The following is a 23,287-nucleotide window of genomic DNA, read 5'->3' as shown; positions in this document are numbered from 1 at the left end:
GATTTTCTGTTCTTGCGTTGCAGATGACATCAACCAGAGTGTGAACCAACAACACATTCCCAGATGAATCAAGTCTTCTTCCTTTGCTTGACTCCTGTCCTTTTCCAATCCATCAACGATCAGAGTCCTAGAATTAGCTGGAAAAACTATGGAGGTTGGCGACCACTGACAGGTGGCAGATGCTCAGCAAAAGGCTGGAAGACCTTTTAGTCACTGCCCCCCTACAACCTGCGCATTAATTATTTTTTACATTCCAAAGTCAAGAAGACACTTTAAGCTAAGTACACTTACTCATTTCAGTAACTTGTCCGATGCATCTTCCAGGAGAAAACAGTGAACGATAAGATTTACCGTTTACAAGATTGATGTATAAACTGATGTTTATCTAGATTCTTGCTCGAATGAAAATGCAATTCCTTTGCTTAAGTACTAATGTCAATTTTGTAAGGCTACCTCCTTTGTTCATATGTTCATGAGCCAAATGAGGATGAAGACGGCGCTAGCTTATTCGGTCTTTCGCCGGTGTGAGAACGTTTCGGATTAGTTCGTATCAATTGTTACGCTTCCTACCCGATTTTTGGTCTTCGGATTTCGTTGTGATGAATAAAAAGTCTGATAGATGTATGCATGGACACAGATTTGCCAAGTTGTCTATACGGATTGAAAAGAACAAATCGCATAAATGATGCCACGTATCGTTTTTAGTAATAATTCAATCCCCTAGGCTAACAAAAGGGGGCAGCACCACCGCTATGTAGTAGATTTTATGACTAATCAAATTTTGCAGTCGGAATCGGAGAGCGACTGTAGAAGGCAAGCCCTTTAATTCACTGATTTGAAAGAAATCTAACCCTTTTAACTTTAGGGGTGATCTGTTCACAATTCGATCCGATCTCATCCAAAATTGGATAGATTATTAATGAGGATAAGTAACACGAACTTTAATTTTAATATATTAGCTAGGTTTATATCAAGAAATATAAAAAATAACTCGTGAATTATTAAGTTTGTATTTATATTAAAAAAAAGGTTTAGTCTTGGGAGTTCGGTTCTCCAGTGGAATCGAGAACCGGATCGAAAATCAATGATTCCAATCTTATAGAATCGGAAATCAGATCGGTACCTCCGGAAATCGAACCAAACTTGCTAATTCAATCCGTTCAGACGATTCCCTATGGGTCGGTCTTGAAATTCGGTATTTGGTAATAGGGTCCAATCATGGGGGACACCGTCAAGAAAAAAAATTTCAATGTCCCCGTCGCTCTCGGGTAATCTACTTAGAAGTGGGAAATGAAAGTGGACTAAACTCGGGCTTTGCGTGAGCGGTGACCGTGACCCTTTTACAAGGTACGGTAATGAAATGAAGCAGTTGATGCAATAAAGAGAACAAGACTCGATTCGTTTGCAATTTTGAACAAGGAGAATTCCTATATAAACCCTCCACAACATCACCAATGCGTCCACACATTCATCATCTAACGAAAACCAAAAACATGCGCCTGCTAAAATTTGTAGTCCTGGCTCTAGCCGCGCTCCTCCTCCCGGCGAACTGTGAGGCGGCGGTGGACGGGGTCGGGGGGAATGGGTTCGCGAGGACGAGCGGGACGCGTTTCGTGGCGGACCGGAAGCCGCTGTACCTGAACGGGTTCAACGCGTACTGGATGATGTACCTGGCGTCGGACAACTCCACCCGGGACAAGGTCGCGACCGCGTTCCAGGAGGCCACCAAGAGCGGCATGAACATCGCCAGGACTTGGGCCTTCAGCGATGGCGGCGGCCGGGCTCTCCAGACCTCCCCCGGCGTCTACAACGAAGACATGTTCAAGGTAAAAACTGCAGATATCTTCCCTCGCGGCGTAAAATCCTGGACACTGCACGGAGATTTGTATGATTGATATTCTCGTTTAGGGGTTGGACTTTGTGATATCGGAAGCTCGGAAAAACAGAGTGTACCTGATACTGAGCTTGGCGAACAACTGGAAGGACTTCGGAGGAAGGAATCAGTATGTGCAGTGGGCTCGGAACAGCGGACAGAACTTGACCAACGATGATGAGTTCTTCACCAACTCTGTCACCAAGGCTTATTACAAGAATCATATCAAGGTTTGTGCGTCTGCTTTTGGTTCTTCTGTATGTCTATGAATTCAGTTCAGACATAATTACCAGCAACACGAAGATTTTGAACGTATTGTGTCTGAAAGGTTCATTTTTTGGCTGATACAGGAGGTTATGAGAATCTGGGTGTCTTTTTTTTTCCATTTGGTATTTTCCGAATATGAAGGTTACAACGTAGAAATTAGTGCAAAAACAAGATCAAGAGTAATCAATCAAGATTGCCGGGAATTAGGAAAACCTTCATGATTAGACCTGAAATTAATGTCCAAGCTTAAGTTTGACAAGTGAGTGGCGGAGGGAGTCCTTTGAAGATAATCCTAGGACTAATCAGGAATCTCTGTCTGTTTACGTACTTTATGGCGGTGTGATGAAATTGCAGGCAGTGCTGACGAGAACGAACACGATAACGGGAGTGGCGTACAGTGACGATCCTAACATCTTTGCATGGGAACTCATGAACGAGCCTCGTTGCCAGTCCGACCCCTCCGGCAAATCTCTCCAGGTCTCTCTCTCTCTCTCTCTCTCTCGATCATCGATCATCGATCTCTGTTTGATTCATTCATATAAATTCATGGACGTGATAGACAGAGTCAATCGAACATTTGGGGCTAGGAAGTGTCAATCAATGATGAGTTTGCGACATTTTTACCTTGCCTGCAACGGATACCACGTGAAGAAAGCAACACATAGCATCATCGTCCATGAATTGTCTAAGACGGGGTCCTCCCTTTCTCGTCGTGAGATACAACTGTAACTTCACATAGCCTGATGATATTACAAGACAAAGAAGTGACGTACAAGGAAGAATTTAATCAAGAAAAGGACTAATGAGAGTAGATGTCACCATATTGAAATGAGATTTCGCTTCTGCTTGGGCACGTTCCTTTCTTGACTGGAATTCATCCACTTGAACAGTAAAGTCACCATTTTCTTTGCCTAAAAGAGGAGAGATTTTGGAATATATCTTATTGACGTAATGCAGAAGAATAAAAGCAGAAAGATCTACTTCAGTCATCATTAACAGTCGGCAATTGCTAGTAACAAAGCTCTTTTTTTTGGCTTTTTTTTTTTTTTGTCCTTGTGATAAGTTTTCAAATCACACGTGACGGCGACGTCGAATCAACCCGGAACAGTTTTCCTGGATAGAACATCACATTCATGGCTTTATTTGCGGCAGGAACACAAGCGAGTGACATCGCTTCGGAATAATTTTGTTAGTCCTGCGGTTAATTGGTTCATTTTATCTTGTTCAGGGCTGGGTGAGGGAGATGGCGGCGTACGTGAAGTCTATCGACAGTAATCATATGCTGGAAGTTGGCCTCGAAGGGTTCTACGGGCAATCGGTTCCAGGAAAGCAGCAGATCAATCCTGGCGGTTTGCTTGCCGGGACTGATTTCATTTCCAACAACCAAGTCCTCCAGGTCGACTTCGCCACGATACACATGTACCCCGAACAATGGTAAGAATCAGAAACCGCCCTCCCGATCCCTCGGATCGTGCTCCATCCCGGCGCTTCGATCAACATTGGATCTGTCATGTTGCTGTTTTTTTTCCTTTTTACTTTTCTAGGCTAACTAATGTGCTTTCTTGACAGGATGCCCAATGCAAGTGAGGGGGAACAAGCCGCATTTGTGGACAGGTGGGTGCAGGTCCACATTCAAGACTCCAACACCATCCTCAAGAAGCCGATCATACTTGGCGAGTTCGGCAAGTCGTCGAAGTCCCCGGGTTACAGCTTAGGGAAGAGGGACAGCTACTTCGGGAGGCTGTACGACGCGATCTACACGAGCGCGAGCAGCGGAGGGTCGTGTGCCGGCGGCCTCTTTTGGCAGCTGTTTGCTCGGGGCATGGATAACTTCAGCGACGGGTACGAAGTCGTATTGGAGCAGAGCCCCTCCACGGCCAGCATCATCGCGCAACAGTCTCGCAAGATGTCGTCTCTCACATGAAGAGAAGAGAAGACGACGAAGATAGTGGAAATAAGGATGAATAAGAATGATGCCGCTATTTTGTGATTTCAAAATAGTGTTCTGGAGAATTTAAGATGAATATAGAGTTATTTAAACGTTTGGTACTTAAAATTCGAATTTAAGTGGAAATTGCGCTCTGGAGAATTAATGGATGTCGACATTTTTTTAATAATAGTTTGTAACTTTTTTTCAAAAAAAAAATTCATTTCTTTGTTTTTTCTATTTTCCTCCTCTTTTCTCTAGTGGCCGGCGAGGCTGACCCTTGCCAGGCGTCCCTTGAGCCAAAGTGATGCTCAACGACCCCGTCTTGGCCTAGGAGACGATGGCCTCACCCTGGTGAGGCCAATGTTCTTTTGTGGCAGTGAGTGCCACCCTCGCTTAGACAAGGTCAGCCATCGCCGACCACAAAAGGAAAAAAGAAAGAAAAATAAACAAAATCGAAAACTATTAAAACATTATTAGAAAATATTCATGTCGGCGCATGCCGTGCTATATAAGCCAGCTGAAGTTCACGTCGGCAATATCCGATCAAAACTAGCCGGAAGAACCGAATTGGCTTTGGGTTAAAAGGTTTAAGATTAAATTGGCACAATTAAAAGGCTTAGGACTAAATTGACATAAATGTAACAGATTTAGGACTTTTTTGACACTTTGCCCTATAGTTTGCATGGCACTTTAAAATATATCTTATCAATATATTATTCGAATTTTTAAACATTATCTCATGCCCCTTTTAATTGAGTATCTATTAATTCTCGTATAGACATTAAAGTATGGCACTGCTAATATTTTTTCAAGGATATCTAACATATTAAATAGGGAAAAATCCAAAAAAGGGCCTGAAGTCCTCTTGTTTTTTCAATTAAGGGCCCAAAGTGAACTATGTTTCAAAAAAGGGCCCAAATTGACATAGTATGTTTCAATTAAGGGCCCGAAGTGTTCATAATGTTTCAAAAAAGGGTCTGGCTCGAAGGGCGTTTGCGTCATTTCACATTTTAATTTTTTTATTCGTTTTTCTTCTTTTTCCTGATTAAAAAAAAAAAAAAAACAAAGCGGGAGGGTCGCCCCTCCCTTTGTGGCCGCCAGCGACCCCGCCGCGTCGGAGGCGAGGGCCTCTGGCCCTCGCCAAAACCGGGAGAGGGTCGGGCCCTCTCCTTGATTTGGGTGAGGACCGGCGGTCCCCGCCCGGATCGGGACCGCCGGCCGTCGCCCGGGGCCCGGGCCGAGGTCGCCCGGTCAAGGCGACCCCCACCGGCGACGGCCGGCGATCCTCGATCCGGGCGGGACCGCCGGTCCTCACCCAGATCAAGGAGAGGGCCCGACCCTCTCCCGGTTTTGGCAAGGGCTAGAGGCCCTCGCCTTTGACCGGCAGGGTCGCCGGGGCCGCCGGCGACCCCGCCGACCTCCGCCTCGCCCGCCGACCCCCCCACTAGCGGTGGGCCGGCGGCCACAGGCGGGAGGGGCGGCCCTCCCGCTCGTGAATGTCCAATTTTCCCTTCTTTTTTTTTTTTGTTGTGGTGAGAAAACAGAAAACAAAAGGAATAATAAAAAAGGAAAAAATTAAATAAGTGAAAAGACTAAAATACCCTTAAATCAGGCCCTTTTTTGAAATTTTATGATCATTTCAAGCCCTTATTTGAAACAAGATTGACTTGAGGCCCTTATTTGAAAAAAAAATGAAGACTTCGGGCCCTTTTTTGAAACAACATTCACTTGGGGCTCTTATTTGAGAAAACATGAGAACTTCGGGCCCTTTTTTGGATTTTTCCCTATTAAATATAATAGCACAAACAGGAAATATCGACCAATTGTCATGATACAATCAAATTTAAATTAATAAATGCATATTAATTATTCATTATACATAATTAACTTGACGCATAAAACTCTTTAACAATCACCCGTTAGCAAAATTCTCATAATAAAAGGAAGGTATATGTGGATATTATTTTAAAATGAAAATAAATCGAGGAATTATAAGCGTTCTTGGGGAAATAGTTATATAATTTGTTAGAGGAATGCTGCGTATTTCAACAAGATATCCAACAAATTCTCTTTGTGATACAATATTGTGGACGATGAAATATTTATCAACTCTTGTCAAATCAAAAGATACGCTAAAAATGTTTAACAAAATGAAAAAAGAAAAATTCCGTGAAAATGAAAACCAAAATATATGGAATGGGACGATGAACATGAAGAAATCACTTCTAGCTCTTTACATACTCGAATTATTACATGTACTTATGTTATGTTATGCAATAAAATAATTAACAAGAGGATAAACCTACATCAGACGTTTTGATCCGCTTTAGATAAAACTCCATGTAGACTTTAATGGATAAATTCTGTTTTGTCTGAATTTTCCATTTCGTTGTAATTATCCATATGTTATTGTCTTGAATATAATCAATATAGTCTTGGTTAGGCGTCTGGCAAGAAAACTTCAGAGTCATGCAGAAAGAAGAGAGATGATTCTCATGAACATGTGTCTGTCGGACACGGAGAAGTCGTCCTCGTGAAAATTTTCTCTACAAGTTTTATTCCACCATCTGCTCGAATCGCAACCAAAAAATTTCTCAAATGTCCAATTACTCGAGTATCCGATTCCAAAATTGATTGGAATGTACTGAATCGCGTTAGGTGGTTGTATATTTCTTTCGCGCCGCGCCAGGAAGTATGCGGTGTGCACGTTCGTGCACTCATATTGCTCCTCATTGGCCTCACTAGTTAAGGAACATTTCTAAATGGTACTCCCATCGGGAATCATCGAATTCTTAAGGATGACAGTGATTCCGGATCGGATGTAGAACCCTTCGGACGGTCGATCGGCCTCCGTTACATTCTGCAGATATACAATTTTTGGACAAAGAAGAGGGTCATTGCTTGATCTGATGATCCACATTTTGGAGCGCTCCATGTTTAAAGAGGACAACTCTGCAAGAGGTAGAGTCACTTACACCCTTGTTCGCTATTACGACGTTCTTTCCGATTCTCGCATTCTTGTCGATTATGCAGTTTCTGCAGGACAAAGTCAAGAAGGATTGAAACCGAAATTCAGAGAAACTCCAGTTGTGCCAAAGCATTTAATCACCTGATCTTTGTGTCTCTGCCGACGCCGATTGGAACTTTTCCCTCGGCCAGGAAGGCCGCTCTCTCGGCCTCGGTTTGGTAATAATCAGCACCCATCATCATTGTGTCCTGCATAACGTGATTTAGAGTCTGTTTCGACTGACGTTTGCTCGAATCAACATTGCAAACGGAGAATAAATGCTTTCCTCGCAAGTTCCCTAGTATTCCTAAAAGAAGTAGGAAGGAAAACTCGCCTTCATCTCAACCCCGTATTCCAATCTCGAACGAATGCCCACGATAGAATGTTGAATGCTGCATTCCCTTAAAAAGCAGCCGTGCGATATTATAGAATCAATGACCTGCATGATCAAGACAGAATATGATTCAAGAACTAAATCTCATTCATCTACTCCTATCTGTCAACTCTAAATCTGTACCTGGCACTTCTCTATTTTTGTTGGTGGTAGAAACCGAGGAGACGTGAAGATTGGTTTTTGCGGATCGTAGAAGTGAAACTTGGGGGGCTTCAGAGTCAGCAAAAGTTGACCGCGAATTATTGCACTGTCTAGCTGAGGAAATCTGTTAGCAGACATATTTGGAATGTAAAGTACCTGATCTGTGAGCGCCAAGTTTGCATCGAAGAAGGACTTGATTGTCCCAATGTCTTCCCAGTATCCGTCAAACAGATAGGCCTACTTCCAAATGAACAAAAATTTTAAAGGACGTCTAATTGCACAAGAGTGGACTTCATTGGTACATGCTAAATAAATTTTTTAATTGACACAAGCAATCTCCATTGAAAATGCAGTATCTCCAATAACAGTAATTAATTAAATGATCATGCTAAAGCTTTACAAGTTCACCATCAGGGTTATTAACTTAGCATAAAGAACGGCAAAACTTTTTCGTGGATAATCAGAAAGAAGTTTGTGGAAGCTATAGGGTCACTGAGTGTACCTGGACATGATAGTCCCTTGCAGCCATCGGAATGACTTCTGATCCAAAATCATTGGCTGTCGGATAGTCCTGTCTGAAGAAGACAAAAGTTGACAACCATACACATTACCTACTTAGCCATGTGATATGTGCATTTGAGTCAATTGCGTTGGGTCTTAGTGACCGATATAGCAGGAAGAGAGAATAAATTGACTCTTCAGGTTGGACACACGCTTAGTGAAGTTTTCTTACATCGCATCTCAAGACAAAGAAGCCATCTGAGAAGTTTGAATGCTTCTCTTTAATGAACTGTGAGGCGGCAAGCAAAAAAACTGCCTTCCAAGGACGAATGATCAACGGACATGAGAAGGCATATTAGATCCATTAGGTAAGATTTAGTCACCTGAGAAGCTTCAGCAAGACATCTGTTTTGAACAAGTATATACCCATTGATGCAATGTAGGGGAATCTTTTCACATCTTGAGCAGATAATCCCGGAATTGCTGTATCTACTCTCTGTGACAAGGAAAAGTCAGAATGAAACGACGACAGAATGAAGTAGATGAATATTAGAGCACCAGTTACCACTTACCATTGATCTCTGGTCCGCACCCCTCGGTTTTTCAAGAAATTGCTTTATCCGTCCTGATTCGTCAATCTTTATCAGCCCAAAGTCAGAAGCTCGACTGCATGAAAGTTGAAGAGTAAAACACCCAGATAAGAGCCAATCTCTCAGTTACATTGGTTTAATAAACATCACAAGTGAGGCCTAAGAAGATGCTTCTTTTAAACTTGCCTGTCATCCACGGGCAGAGACGAAACAGATATGTCAGCACCAGAACTTATATGCTTCTGCATGGAAGAACCATTATTTTGCAATCGTCTCAGTAAAAGCCGATAAATATCAATGGATGTTGAAAAATTTACGGTGGACATGGGATATGGAAGTCATGGCTTGACCTGCACAAAATCCATGTAGTCCATTCGGTAGAGATGATCTCCGCATAATATCAGAATGTTCTCTATGTTTCTATGCTTGGCATCCTTCCAAAATTAACAAAGAAATCACTTGATGTTGAAATGATGGGGAACCAAGTTTAGCCCTAAAGGCAGCAGAGAAGCACAATCATCTACCTCAAACAGCCAGGCGAATCGTCTTACAGCATCTGCTGTGCCTTGAAACCACTTCTTTCCAGATTCACCTGGTGTTTGAGTGGCCGCCAATACCTACCACCATAATCGAAAAACTTAAGACATGTTAATTTACCTCATCGTCCCACTCCAGTAAACTAATCATTCTGACTGATTGCAAGTTGTTGCACACCGATCATACCAAGGATATAAAAAAATCAGCATAAACTAGGAATACATATTTTAGGTGCATCACGACGTACTTCCACAAATCCATCACCAAAGTTCATTCCACTTCCCAGATTATAAGTACGAGCTATATGGCGATTGAGGGACTGGGAATTGAATTGAGTAAGAATATAAATCTTGTTAAGCCCACTGTTGATGCAGTTACTCATTGGGACATCTATTAGCCTGTAACAACCGCCAATCGGTACCTGAAGCAAGGAAAACGAGCTGTGACATCGATAATGGGAATGAGATAGATTACACCTTTAATAGGAAACGCAATCTCAGGCCATCTGAAGTTTGCTTACAGCAGGCTTAGCTCTTGTTTTAGTCAAAGGAAAAAGCCGAGTCCCAGCTCCACCGCCTAATATTATAGAGGCGACAGTCTTTGGGTCCGCTTCTGGCACTGGAAACATCGGGGCGTGAAGTGTCTGCATCAGATTTCGCAGTCAGACAAGAAACTGCTAAGATGGTGTAGGAACATGTAGAGAAGTACCTATAAGATTAGATGAGAATCGCGTCTCATCCTATAATCCTATTAAAATGGGATTAGAAATCCCAAATAGTTATCATCTCACTGGTCAGCGTATCAAGAAAGTGAAATGATCATTTCTTTACAGAATCATGATTATATACTTGTTGAAAATACCCCCAAGAATTAAGATCATGATGATACAGACTAGACTCGCCTGACTATGCAAATTAGCATGACATTTGCAAAGATTGAAGAACCCCCACTGACATGAAAAAGGATGAGGTATGCATTAATTTACCTCGAGTTCTTTAGCAACATCTGCCATGGTAGAGTTCAACAGCGGTCTATCAGATACAGCGCAGAATCTTGTTACATGATTGTATTTTCCTAACCGAACACCGGTTGCTCTCTTTCCCCGAGGTACATCATCCAAAGCCATGCCAAAGAAGGACGAAGATAAAAACGTGTCGTGGCCTAACGGCAACTTCGAGTGTTGACTGCAGCAGGAGCCCAGCATTTCCATATTCTGCCCCCTCCAACGAGAAGATTATTAAGGCAGCTTCGTACTTGTACTCGGCGACCGGGGTGCTCCTCTGCTCCTTAAATGGACTACACAGAACAAATCGAAGTCAAAAGGAAGCCTTTTCTCCAATCAAGTTGAAAAAAATCTTCTGCTATATCCGCACCACCAACTTTTCAACGATCAATCCGTACTGGGAGAAGAGATTACAAAATTTCTTCCATGGCCCATCATTTATCTCCTGTTGCCGTCACTAAACATTGGTGACCCAGAAGAAACAAGAACTGCAGAGAAGAAAGAAACAGAATTTCGCGAAATGCAAGAAACGTTCAGACGATAATTGGCACCAAGGACGTATCAAACTCTTAATGATGTTGATGATGATAGTCCTACCTGTGCTAGGAAGTGAACAAGAACATCAATGGAAGTATGTGATTGTGGAAGCAAAACTATGTAACTTCTCTAATTTAACAAAACGAACAGAGAGAGAGAGAGAGAGAGAGAGAGAGAGGAGAGAAGCAGAGTTGCCTCTGGATGGAGCAAGGAATGGCTCTCGCAACAAAGAAATGCATGAAACCATGTCAAGTTTTCGAGATTCGGAAGCAGCTTTTGGGAAAAGCCGACGTTTTGTTGGTTGGGGATGTGAGCTCGGATAATTCTCCTCAATGGGTTTACGCGATGATATGATGATGGTAAATAAACCGAGTCCTACTCCTACGGCGTTTCCCTCTTCTCGGGGTTTCTGTTTTCATCAACAACTTCATCTGTCTTCGCTCCATTTTGCATGTGCTTTCATTTCAATTTCACAACCCCCCAGAAAGAAGAAGATGAAGAAGAACAAACTAGATCTTCAGACAGTTAGTTCAATTGTTTCTTTCGATCACGTGCTGAATATCTCCTCCTTTGTACTCGGAGTACGTCATTCACCAAATATGAGGGAACCCGATAGGGTCGAACATATGCTCATAACACTCTCCAGCAGACATGATGTCTACGCATTTGGCTCATATTTCTCCCAGTAGAACTAGATCGTCAAGTGCCAAGATCTTTATTCATAAGCAAGACCAAGGGTCTTATCCCAGCTCTCCTCTTGCACCCTTCTTTTACTCCATCCTCCCGAGTTTCGTCCATCGAGACAATGCACCTCAAGACTTATCTCCTACGCAATGAATGTGCGACTGATCCAGGAGGAAACATTAGCTTCGGTCGAAGCCCGACAAGAATCACTCATTAGGAGTCTGACTCCGACTTTCCAATGAAAAGAAATAAGATTCAGCTTGTAGCACGGGTAACACATGATTGAGGGTAACAAGCAGAAGAAAGAGATCTTTCGGGTTACCTCCTAAACTAATCGCACAAAAGTCTTTAAGGAACGTACAACCGACAGTGAAATGCTTTGAGTAATGGTGTCAACATTCAATTTTTACTAGTATTCCATAATAACAGGTCAATGTTCGACGACATATATATGATTAAACATTTGCACCAACATTTTATGTACAATCTCCCAGGGAAAAAGATATACGGAGCAAGATCATTCTTGCAGCTGCATTTTCCTAAACCTTTTCTTATCTCTACAAGTCCGCAAGAGAACAGAGAATGATACAGATCTATATGGCAACTAATGGACTATACAGCATATCCTCTAGCAAGGCACTTGGCCTTCAAATTCTATCTATCTATTCTCAGGTTGCTACAGAGATGCCCGAGTTCGGGTCTTGCATCCATCCAGTATGTAAATGTTGTTGCAGCCGCCGAAGTGCAATACAGGTACGATTGGAATGTGATGAGATAAAAGTATCTCCTGCAAAATCGAAACATTGCCGTGGCGTCAATTCTTTGTGCACCCGACTAGCCACAAGAGAATCCTAATAATACTCCCAAACAGAGGACAGCAGCAAGGGGACAGTAATATGGATCACAAATACAGCAAAAACTTGATTTTTCCATATATTAAAAAGGTTTCTCCCTCCTCTTCTTGATTTTACAGGCCCGTGGAGCAACAATCCAAGAGGCCATCGTGATAGGAGACAATTCACGAGTGAAATTCTCTAGGCGGGTTCACAAAAGCAATGCTAGACAAGTCTGACATGATTCAAGAACAGGAACACCAAATAAAGCAGTAATGAACATGGGCATGGCTTGCAAACTTTAAACAAACAAAATCTAACATGCCTAATGCCCTCTGAATGGATACCTTAAAGCCTTCATACCCATGTCCATAAGATATGATCGCTTCTCATCGTCACAGTCGGACAACTTTTCCAATTCCTTCCTATAGTACAGTATATCGCCTAGTAAATGACCAGCACCTGCACATCTGTATAAAACAAAAACACTTAGCATCACGAGGAACTAAAAAATGAAGCAAGAAAAAGATGATAAAGATCAGTTAAAATGAACTCAAATGCTATGGAAGAGTGATTCCAGAGACACAGCCAATTATTTTCAGTACTTCCTGAGAAAATGGACAGAACACATTCCTTTAGAGAAATGTGCTAACATGCAAACAACCTAGAAGCATTCACCCAGGCTCGTGCTTAAATAGAGAATCAGTATCAGTAGATACAAGAATCTGTGTCCTAGAAGAGAATTTACCTATTGATTATACTGTCAACATTGGCTTTGCTCTTCGGACCATATTCGAGAACTCTTGTAAGGTTCAGTATGTCTCCATAATCATCCATCTTGAATGCCTCATCATCAGAAGTCCTAGATAAGTTCTCTCCAGCTGCAGAACATAACCTCATATCAGATCCTGGTTGTGGCGCCTTTGGATCACAGTTGGTCTCTGCCTCAAGTTTAATACAAGTAATTGCCATTGCATATGCAACTCCTCCAAAGCCCGTGTGAGAAACATAAAGATAACAGCCTGCGGAGCTGCAGGAAAAAAATTGTCTCAGTTTCATGAGTTCTTTTCTGACAGAAAAAGGAAAAATTTCAGGAACAATATTAAGGGATCCATAAAGTAGAATGGGGTAAAAAGAGAAAAACTTAGAACCATGTCGTTGCAATCACTAGCTAATCATGACAAAGTTCGTAATGTAAGGCAATTTGCCACAGCCACTGTTTCCCACATTGTGAAACCTTAAAGTCAACATTTAATCAAAGAGAAGAAAACTGAAGTGTGCTCTAATTTTTAGTACTTGAACTGATTTTCCAAAAAGTTCAACTTCCGATGCATTTATCCCAAGATAAAGCACACAAAGGTACCTTATTTTTTATTGTTGCCATTTGTGGGGAACATTTATTGCAGCTTACCTAGTGCCTTTAGGCATCCTTTAACACTTTGCTATTTTAAGCAAATCCATCAACAGAATGCGCATCACTATCAGGCAGTAAACTCGTGACCCGGAAACAGATATAGAAAGGATGTAAGCCAAGAATTGGCACTTACTCATCTTTACAGTATTGGACAGCATCGACGTCAGAAGCTAAAGCTTCTCTCTCTCTGGTCAATGGTATCCTCCTGTATGTGATATTATAACCTTCATCCTTCAGAGAAGCATACACTTCAGCTGGTGTCTTAATATCATCAGTTAGGATGTTCTCCCAGTATCCTATGACACTCGACTGATGTGATGTGGGGTTATATTCTTCACGATGTAAAAGCATTTGCCCACTGGACTCCCTAACCTCAAACAATATATCTTCTTTGAGCCGTGCTTCCATGTGTTCCACCTGCACAGAAATCAGTTAAAGTTGAGTCACCTTTGCTTATGTCTAATTTATAGAACAATGGACCTATGACCGTGATAACACACCACAGGGCCAGTAATCCCGGCATGCTTAAGTGTCTCGACGGGTTTATTCAATTCCCTGAGGACAAATGGGACGCCATTGATGTAAACAACTGCCTCTTCCCTAAGATCAGTTATTATCACTTTCTGAGATGTCACTCCTGCAGCGGACTTGGCACCAAGATATGCTAACATCTCCTTTGCACCAGCAATTGTTGGAGTTGCCATGCTAAACACAGGGTACCCATCCACCTAAAGCAAATACAGATGTTAGCTTGAAAATGATGACCAAGTTATATTTCAAGAAATGTTTCTCACATTATGAGCTAATCATGATAGCATTTTGAAGTTTTGCGTAAGTATACCCATAGAGAAAGGACTAGGCTTTTCGACTTGGAAAAGAAACTGAAGCTTAGCCAGCCTTTAGCCCATCTTTCATGAATCAGTCCAGAGACCCACGGTTGACCATGTTGGTCGCACCGTGAATAAATCACTGAGACAAGAGAAATGCCGAGTTCAACAACTGGAGGGGAAACACAGTGAGTGCCAGTGATATTATAGTCGTTTCCCTCGTGTTGCATTAAACCGTATATGTCTAGGTCAAAGAGAAGGCAATGACCACAACCAAGCCTCCATAACAAGTACAGACTGCTATTCAAGTTTGAACTTGTTGATGATCTCAACGTTTGAAAAACTAGTGAAGCTACTTTGAATGCAGACTAGTACCAAGACAGAGATGTTCAGTGGCAGACAATTGACTAGACTACTTCAGGTCAAAATCAAACTCTAGCATACTGCATCCCTATGTACGATTTTTCCATCTTCAAACAACCATTCGGTAATAGCAAGTCTCACATCAAGCTCAAACTATTCCAGTTATGCTTTAAACAAAGTTTCAGAATAATACCTTGAATTGATTAACAGAGCCTTTAGAGTTCAAGCACATTCGACAAATACAAAGAGAGTTAAATTATCCAGGATAGGACTCAATGCTTTAGGGGTTCATGCTTTAATATGTGAGATACCACTAAAGAAAAGTCTAATGCTGATCTCATCCATGCTAATGGATAGGTTCACTTTTAAGTATCTGGTTCTAAAACATACCTTGTAAACATGGGGTGCACCATGAATTTGTATGTGGCTAGAAGTTCTCTGACCAGGAAAAAAGTACATTTTGAGGATGGAGCCTTTGCCCAAGACAGAACCATTACGGGATTTGACAATGGCCTCCATTACTGCATCTCCACGTTGGGACTCTTGTGGTGCTCTCAACTCCTGAATATTAAAATCAAAAGAACTAGATAACTATTAAGAGACAAAAATGCAATAGGCTTATCAAAATTTTAATCTGTAATTCATTCATGTAATAAAAGAAGGTTACAACATACAGGAACAGAAAAAAAGCGTCCAGGCCTTAATCTGATACTCCATTTCATAGCTTGAGCTTCTGGTCTCTGATGTAGCCAAGTCTTAAATGTCATTTTCATTCCTCCTTGTCCACAAAAACCATCAAATGCTTCACTCCCAAGATATGCTGCAAATGCAATCAGGCGGAAGTATCTCTCCAAATACTCAGCACCGCGATTCAGTGCCACTCGCCTTACTCTAGGCTCAACATGTTGTTGGTTGAATACCTTTCTGTAACATAAAACAGCTTGACGTATGTTTTGCAGAACAGAACATCTATCAATGATAGCATCTAAGGCTTCACGGCACTCCAAACCATTGTCAAACAGTCTTGTTATCTTCCATAATAATACAATATCGTTTATGCCAAAAGCACGACCTTCTTCCTCGCTAAGTTTCTCTTTAGACACTGGAGAAGTAGAGGCGGCACCATTACCACCATTTTCCTCACCGCTTGAGGTGCCATCATCCACCTCTTCCTGCTTCACGTCGTCAAACAGGATTTTAATTGGTCTACCATAATCGATTCTGAGTTTTAGAAGGCAAGCAATCACAGTTCCTGTTGTCGTCCTTCCTCTGCCCATCTATGAAGGCCACATAGACAATAACATAATATGAGGAAAATTCAGTAAAATAGCTTGTTACATTCGATTTCCTAGTCACAAAAACTCAAAGAAGCAGTTTGAAGTCTACCTGGCAATTGAAAACAAATGCTGTGTCCTTGGAGGCAGAAGAAATGTTCATCGCCAATGTGTCAAAGTCGGAACTCTTCGGAGCTTTACCATCAGTTATGGGCACCCGTGCGTACTTAACCGGGAAGCCATCAGATTCCAAGTTTTCGAACACTTCAAGAGGCGTCTGCACAGAAGAAGAATCTACATGTTCCCAAGCATCAAAAATCTGCCCATCTTCTGTTTCATGAATAACCATGATAGCACGCCCATATGTTTCAGCTTCTCTAAGAATGTCTTCTTTTAACCGAGCTTCCATTTTCTCCACTCTCTCTCGATCGATTCCCTGAATGCATGTCAGTTTATTACAATCAAGAAAGTGAAGGAACACTCACCACCAAAGAAAATATGGGCTTGACTAGCACCTTGTGAAGTAACATGTTTTTGACAATACATACACACCCATAATGATGAATATTATACAACTAACAAGTGTCTTGTATACATTCAATGTAGGTGAAACAGTCCAAGTCACCTGTTGCAACTCAATAGAAAACTCCCAACTCATAGCTACCAAGTTTTCTTGTAAGAAAACAATACATATTTTGTTCTAGACGCTTTTTTTCCAGTGATGCCGCATGCTTGTTGTGCTTGCATGTGTGCATATGCGTATGTGTGGTTGAACTGTGCATTGCACTAATCCTAGAAGGGTCTTTGTTGATATGCAATTCATTACAAGTGGCATGTGATTGCTATGCAACCCATAACAATGATCACATCAATCATAGAAAGATGTCGATTGAAAGATTGTCATTATTCACTGGTCGTCATGCAGCAAATGCAAGAAAGTTAGTTATACCGAGTATTCCAGCATATTCTTGTATGGTCTCTCCACTTCACGAAGAACAAATGGCTTTCCATTGATGTAAATCACAGGTTCTTCCCTCATATTATGCCAAAAGACAGGGCGACCACATATGCCACTACCTATCCTCCGTATGACTGATCTTATGCCATCAATAGTTGGATTTGCAACTCCATAAACGGGAAATCCAGGAACTTCTCTGAAATTAGGGGCACCCTCCACTCGCTCAGGTAAACTGGGATTTTGACAACCAGGACAGTGATCACTTTTCAAAACTGTTTGACTGCCAAGAACCTCCCCATTTCTCCTGGCAGCAACCACACTCATCTCATAAGGCCGGCCATCAGCTGATTCAGCCATCTTCATAAGAGATGGCTCCAAATTTGCATATTTAAGGGCACCCATTGGGTCCCTTCTGAGCAATCTACAAAAACCGTTGTTATAGAAAGAGGAGGCTGTCAGAGTTGTTGATATTAGAAACACTGCCCGTAGAAAAACCCAAAATGCTTGTATAATCACGATTGGAATTAGAGCTATTAGTAATTTCAGGAAGATGACATGATGATATTAGTCCTGGATAATAGATACTCGATTTGTACAGTTAATGCCTCATTTGCTTGGCACAGTTTCACCTTTTTTTTTCACCATCAACAACCTAGTAATTCATGAAATACCTTAAACCATTCCAAAGAACATTGAGCATGATGAGAAAAACTGTCGTGATATCACTTTTGCAATCAAAAAGCCTACTCATAAGCTGGGACGAACAAGTGAACCAAACATATTCCACCTGAGGTCAAACTCAAAGCTGACCCAGTAAAATGACTAATAGAGCTAAGCTTCTGCTCAACGCAAGAAGGCAGAAACTTGGAAACTGAAAGGTACATAATAAACTTTCCTATCTGAGTTCACACTATCCTGACCTTAAGAAAAGGTTAATAAATGCACATTCAAACTTAACTTTTCTCTTAACAATTCAACTTATTGGCATGCATGCATCTGACCAAAAGGTTCAAGACTTCATTCAATTTCATCTCGTTATGTTTGTGTCCAGCAAAACCTTCAATCTGAATGTCCATATGTGATATAAGATCAATATTTTACCTGCGAATTATGCTATAAAGTTCTGGTCTCGCTTTCATCCAATCAGCAAAAGCACAACGACCCAAAGAACTAGAGCGCAACACCTTTCTTTCTGAATGGACATATACAGCAAAACATATGAGATAGTAGTATCTCTCCAAGTATTCTACAAAAGTTGAAAGTGATGCCTCCCTCCTCATCTCATCAGGTTCACGCAAAATTTTACTGCGATTGGTGGCGATGGCCTCACGTAAGTTCTGCAAACAAATTTCATGCAAAATTTTAGAAAATGATAGACGAACCGAACTCAGAGAGATCCTATGCAAAGTATTCATCGACCCAATCAGGAATCTAATGGAGATAAGCATGCTCCGAAAAATGCATTAGGTGACTTTGTGATGCCATACCTGCATGGATGCACACTTGTCGATGACTTTGTCGACCTGTCTTTTCCCTTCAACACCACCCTAAACATATAATATTAGTTGACATAGTAAACCAATCTAAGAATCGACCTCAGGATCAGAAAAGAGGTAACATCAATTACTTCTAAAACCCGAATCAAGCTTCTTATGACTGCATATTCTCCTCTTCGAGTTGCTTCCTCTGAATTTGGTAAATTCACTGTGACATTAGAACCAGAATCTAAAACCCTTCCAATTGAGTTGCTCCTTGGAATACCTTCATGCCAAAAAAAAGGAAAAATCACTTAAAAGAAGGTCTATGTAAGAGAGAGAGAGAGAGAGAGAGAGAGAGAAACATTGCAGAGGAGGCATCTAAACAGAGGGATCCTCCTATGTTTGGAGAGGTATAACCCATGACATGACCTTAAAAAGTTAAACTATATCATTTTAGAGCAAAGGATAACGATGGCCTTTAAGTTACTCTTCATCTTATCATGAAGGACCACAGTGTCCTCAGCATCTGTCCAGCAATTGGGACAAAACGAAACCATGGTTTTACAGGGGTAATCGAAGAGACATCAACCTAAGTACAAGTGGCAAGCTTAATTGAAGAACAAAAGATACAGGAACTCATTTCTTGTAACTTTCCTTTTTGGAAGCATGTGACAATATTTTGCCAATAACATTATTCACCTGATAATCAAGAATCTAGACAAATACTAAATATTGCATCAAGATTAGCAACAGTTTGGTTTCCCTTATGCCATGAAGGCAAAGTATTTTACATTAAACTAACCTGAATCTCCAATCCGATTGAGGTAGATCAAGGTCGCAATCACCATCCCTGTGGTTGTCCTTCCACGGCCCATTTGGCAGTTGAATATTATCTCAGTGTTTACATCAACATGAGAAATTTTGTCAACCTAAAATTATGAAGGAGAAATGGGATACTAGTCAATATCCGGAATCCAAGGGCAGAAAAAGCATTTATAGAGATCGTATCTATAGCACCAGTGCCAGGGCACACAGTGAAATACAAGTAATTGAATTATCAGTCAATATTTCACAGCTGTTTGAAACATACTCTGGACGGATAGTTCGCACTGTCTAAACTAGGTTTGGTTCCGCATATTCACTGAAAACATGCGCAGGCACCACATAATAGTGTTTTCGCAATCATATATGCCCGTTTGCTTCACTGAGTGAAGAAACTATGTCCCAAACAATTATCCATCTAGCAGGAAGTTATTATAATCTCTCACTTTCTAGCCTTACATAAATTTGAAAGACCTAGAGAGAAGAACCGGTAAATATTACAAGATCTCAAACATATGCATGCACTGAATTGACAACTCAGAGACAGTATGGAAGCGAACATAATGAGGAGGCTCTGAGAAGATTCGATACTCCATTGACTAAAACATAAGCTGTCTCGCTAATCTTCGCAAAGCTCAGCCATGTAAACCACATGCAATTATTCCGTTATATTTTGAAAGATGTCCTCCCTTCCCATCACTTGAAATAGGAAATAGAGAAAAACTTCCATGAATCCACCGGGTATAATATAGTAACCACTTGTACTCATTAGACAGTAGGGAGTTCATCCAATGAAGCAAACAAAATTTAAAACATCTTTACTTACCAAATCGTCGACATCTTGTTCCTCTGGAGCCTTTTCATCAGTTAAGGGAACTCGTTCGTAGTCCACAAGGTACCTTTCAACTTGCAATTCCTGGTACACCTGTGTCAAAGATATAACAGTGAGAACATAAAGATGAAAATGGAAGCACTTATTGTCCTCTAGCAATAAGTCTGATATGAGCATGATACCTCGAGTGGGGTCTTCACAGAATCATGAGACACAGGTTCCCATTGGTCCACGATCTGATAGTCTGGCAGTTCATCAGTGACAAGGATTTTATTTCCATATCTGCTAAGTCAAAATGCGCAATAACATTATGCTATTACCGAAATTATCAACTGATTGTACTGTCAAGGAAACCGCTGAATACTAAAATTGACGTATGGTGCTATGACGAGAGAGTACATACCTTGCTGCTTCCATCATGATATCTTCTTTCAGTCTTTCCTCCATTTGTTCAACCCTATCCCTGTTGATTCCCTAATAAGATTCAGATGGACAGGTATAAAAGCAAAACATGAATCAGAATATTGCTACAAAAGCCGTGACATCAATACATTCTTAAAAGATAAACAAGGATTTAGAATATTTAAGGATAAAATCTAAGATAAATCAGGTCAGAAGAAAAAATATCCAATCAATTCAACAACTTGATTGCCTAAATATGAGCTCTAGAGTAATTGGGACTCACAGCTTCCTCATCTTTCCACATATGTAAGTAAATCTCTCGCCATATGAAGCAACGACAACAATGACAAAGCCAACAGAATAATGGCAAAACCAACATGCACATCAATCATTTGATCATGCAGTAAAGATAAAGAACCTAATTGAGAATGGTGTGATCTTGGCAGTGTAACATACCGTCAATTCAAGGTTGGAAAGGGGCTTTTCCTCATCACGCAAAACAAAGGGTCGTCCGTTAATGTATATGACCTGTTCAAAAGGCAAAGAAAACAGATAAGCTTCACAAATACGGGGATTCTGCTTCTTGCAAAAAACATGCAACGGACAACTGTCTCCCTTGTGGGGTCCAACTAATAAAGATTTAAGAAAGTATCAACCACTCAATTATCGTCCAACGGATCATGAATGCATTTGAATTTCATTCTTTCCACTAGTTTTTGGACAAAAAAGGACACGGACAAAAGAAGCCATAAGTGGGAAACATCCTGCCATGTGGTAATGCAATTAAGGAGGATATGAACTCCATGGACAAAATTAATGCTTGTTTGTCCCTCCAATATTTTCAGATTCTCTAGCTAAAAGGCAAAATGGAGGGAAACAACGGGTCAAACGCAATGCGTAGCAAGTACATGACATCATCAATCAAAATTTTGCTCAACCCTTTAGATTGCTCTTATTTATTTAAGAGAGAAACCGAGGCTGCTTAGGGGAAAAGACAGTTAAAAGAAACTTCTAGATAGATGCAACTCATAAAGAAGACACAACGGTCCAATACAACGGAGTTGACACAACTCAAAGAAAAAATAAGTAGTAGGCACAAAACAGTACATTAATTTGAATGCTTTGGTCTCATTAGATGCATTTACCGGTTCCTCACGCAGATTAATCCAGAGAACTTTAACTCCCTTCCCATCAATTTGGGCACCGATATGCTTAAGGACATTCCTTATTCCATGAATGGTTGGAATAGCAACACCATGGACATGCAACGAATCAGCCTGTGCAAAGTCCCCAGCAGATGAGAACATGATACAAATTAGGCACTACTAGTCACATTAATTACAGTGCACGGGCAATTGACAAAACCACCAATGGACAAGTTAAACATAGAGCTCTACGTAACAGACAATCCAGTCAACCCCTACCTACGCTACAGAAGTCATTCATATCCAGTAAAAAGCCACTGCACAACCTCAGAAAACTAATGACAAGATAGACATTCCAAATTGGCAACAAAGAGGAGAATCAATCAGTCCATAACTTCATAAAACCTTGCGAAATTAGTGGGGCGCGTCAGGCAATCAACTTATAAAGGCATTACACGAACCACATTCCTCTCCGATGAACATAAAAACATTCCAGCTAGCTACTAGAAACAAATTCTCCCCGACATAAAGTAACAGCAAGTAATACGATCGCCGCCTACTCGAAAACTATCAACCCAGCAGAGAAAAGAGCAATCAGTAATCCACACATGCATGAAGCGCAGCCGCACCGACATTTATCGTATCAACAAAAAGGCAGATGTTTCAAACGCAAGATGAGTAGCGAAGGAAAGGGCCTCGAAACCTGACGATAATTAGGAGCGCCGTCGATCTGCGGGGACAAGCGCTTGTTCTGGCAACCGGGGAAGTGATCGCTCTTGAGAATCGTCTTCTTCCCAAGCACCGAGCCTCCCCGCAGCTTCATAACCAGCTCGGGCTCCTTCGGCATCGACATGGCTCATTTAACACTCCAGAGAGGCAGCTTACGATTTCCGCTCAGACACGCAGCCACGCGCTCAGGAAAAAAGAAAAAAAAAACCCTCGCTCCGTCACGCTTGTCCGTCGCCGTCGATCAGTATTGGCGCAAAGCTCGAAGGAGCGACTCTCGCAGACGGGGGGGCGGCCTCGTAAAACCTCAGTCCAAATGCCGATTGACGAGACGCGAAGAGAGAGAGAGGGAAAGAGAGCGAGAGAAGCGGAAGCAGAGGAAGTGGGCGGGAATGGGAGGAGAGTGGAGTCGGAGGAGGAGCGACAAACAGGAAGAGAAATGGAATGAGCGGAGAGCAGAGACACGAGAATTGCAGAGAGAAGGAGGAGGAGACGAAACGAGGAGGGGAGCGTGATTGTGATTGTGATTGTGCGTACATTGATGAAGCAAGAGCCTCTGGGTTTTTATCTCTCCCGTTTCTCCTTTTTCTTTTTCCTTTTTCCTTTTTTTTTTGGTTTGGGTTTGTTTGTTGTGTTGGGGGGGGAGGGGCGTGGGGTTTACTTTATGATTCGGCGTGGCTGGAGTTCCTATCAAGTGCGCTAACATGAGAACATTTTTTTTTTCTTTTTTTCTTTTCCTTTTTTGGTTA

The 23,287-nt window shown here is 41.5% G+C and overlaps 3 protein-coding genes across 3 annotated transcripts; 1 reads left to right on the top strand and 2 right to left on the bottom strand.

Annotated features, from left to right (window-relative positions):
- The first annotated feature begins 1,479 nt into the window (after positions 1-1,479).
- Positions 1,480-4,086, top strand: LOC115756276 (putative mannan endo-1,4-beta-mannosidase 9). Its single transcript, XM_030695979.2, has 5 exons — positions 1,480-1,826; positions 1,909-2,103; positions 2,495-2,617; positions 3,369-3,574; positions 3,710-4,086. The coding sequence occupies exons 1-5, from the start codon at positions 1,494-1,496 to the stop codon at positions 4,062-4,064; spliced, it is 1,212 nt and encodes a 403-aa protein (XP_030551839.2). The 5' UTR covers positions 1,480-1,493; the 3' UTR covers positions 4,065-4,086.
- Positions 4,087-6,610: 2,524 nt separating this feature from the next.
- On the bottom strand, positions 6,611-10,485 carry LOC115756246 (glucose-1-phosphate adenylyltransferase large subunit 1-like). The gene is made up of 15 exons (XM_030695947.2): positions 10,226-10,485; positions 9,761-9,883; positions 9,488-9,661; positions 9,228-9,320; positions 9,054-9,137; positions 8,890-8,945; positions 8,686-8,779; positions 8,497-8,609; positions 8,115-8,187; positions 7,769-7,849; positions 7,595-7,681; positions 7,412-7,516; positions 7,180-7,286; positions 7,046-7,106; positions 6,611-6,930 (listed from the first exon to the last, which is right to left on the bottom strand). The coding sequence occupies exons 1-15, from the start codon at positions 10,448-10,450 to the stop codon at positions 6,829-6,831; spliced, it is 1,578 nt and encodes a 525-aa protein (XP_030551807.1). The 5' UTR covers positions 10,451-10,485; the 3' UTR covers positions 6,611-6,828.
- Positions 10,486-11,842: 1,357 nt separating this feature from the next.
- Positions 11,843-23,017, bottom strand: LOC115756245 (paladin). The gene is made up of 19 exons (XM_030695946.2): positions 22,516-23,017; positions 21,813-21,944; positions 21,124-21,195; positions 20,669-20,739; positions 20,448-20,547; positions 20,260-20,358; positions 19,414-19,540; positions 18,761-18,894; positions 18,621-18,680; positions 18,235-18,470; positions 17,125-17,554; positions 16,288-16,611; positions 15,576-16,178; positions 15,292-15,462; positions 14,212-14,439; positions 13,845-14,128; positions 13,046-13,327; positions 12,645-12,767; positions 11,843-12,251 (listed from the first exon to the last, which is right to left on the bottom strand). The coding sequence occupies exons 1-19, from the start codon at positions 22,663-22,665 to the stop codon at positions 12,119-12,121; spliced, it is 3,759 nt and encodes a 1,252-aa protein (XP_030551806.1). The 5' UTR covers positions 22,666-23,017; the 3' UTR covers positions 11,843-12,118.
- Between the last annotated feature and the right edge of the window lie 270 nt (positions 23,018-23,287).

The sequence above is a fragment of the Rhodamnia argentea genome, chromosome 7 (assembly GCF_020921035.1).
Source record: "Rhodamnia argentea isolate NSW1041297 chromosome 7, ASM2092103v1, whole genome shotgun sequence".
NCBI lineage: Eukaryota > Viridiplantae > Streptophyta > Magnoliopsida > Myrtales > Myrtaceae > Rhodamnia > Rhodamnia argentea.
Note: the sequence above shows the minus strand (reverse complement) of the source record. Positions and strands in the feature narration are given on the sequence as shown.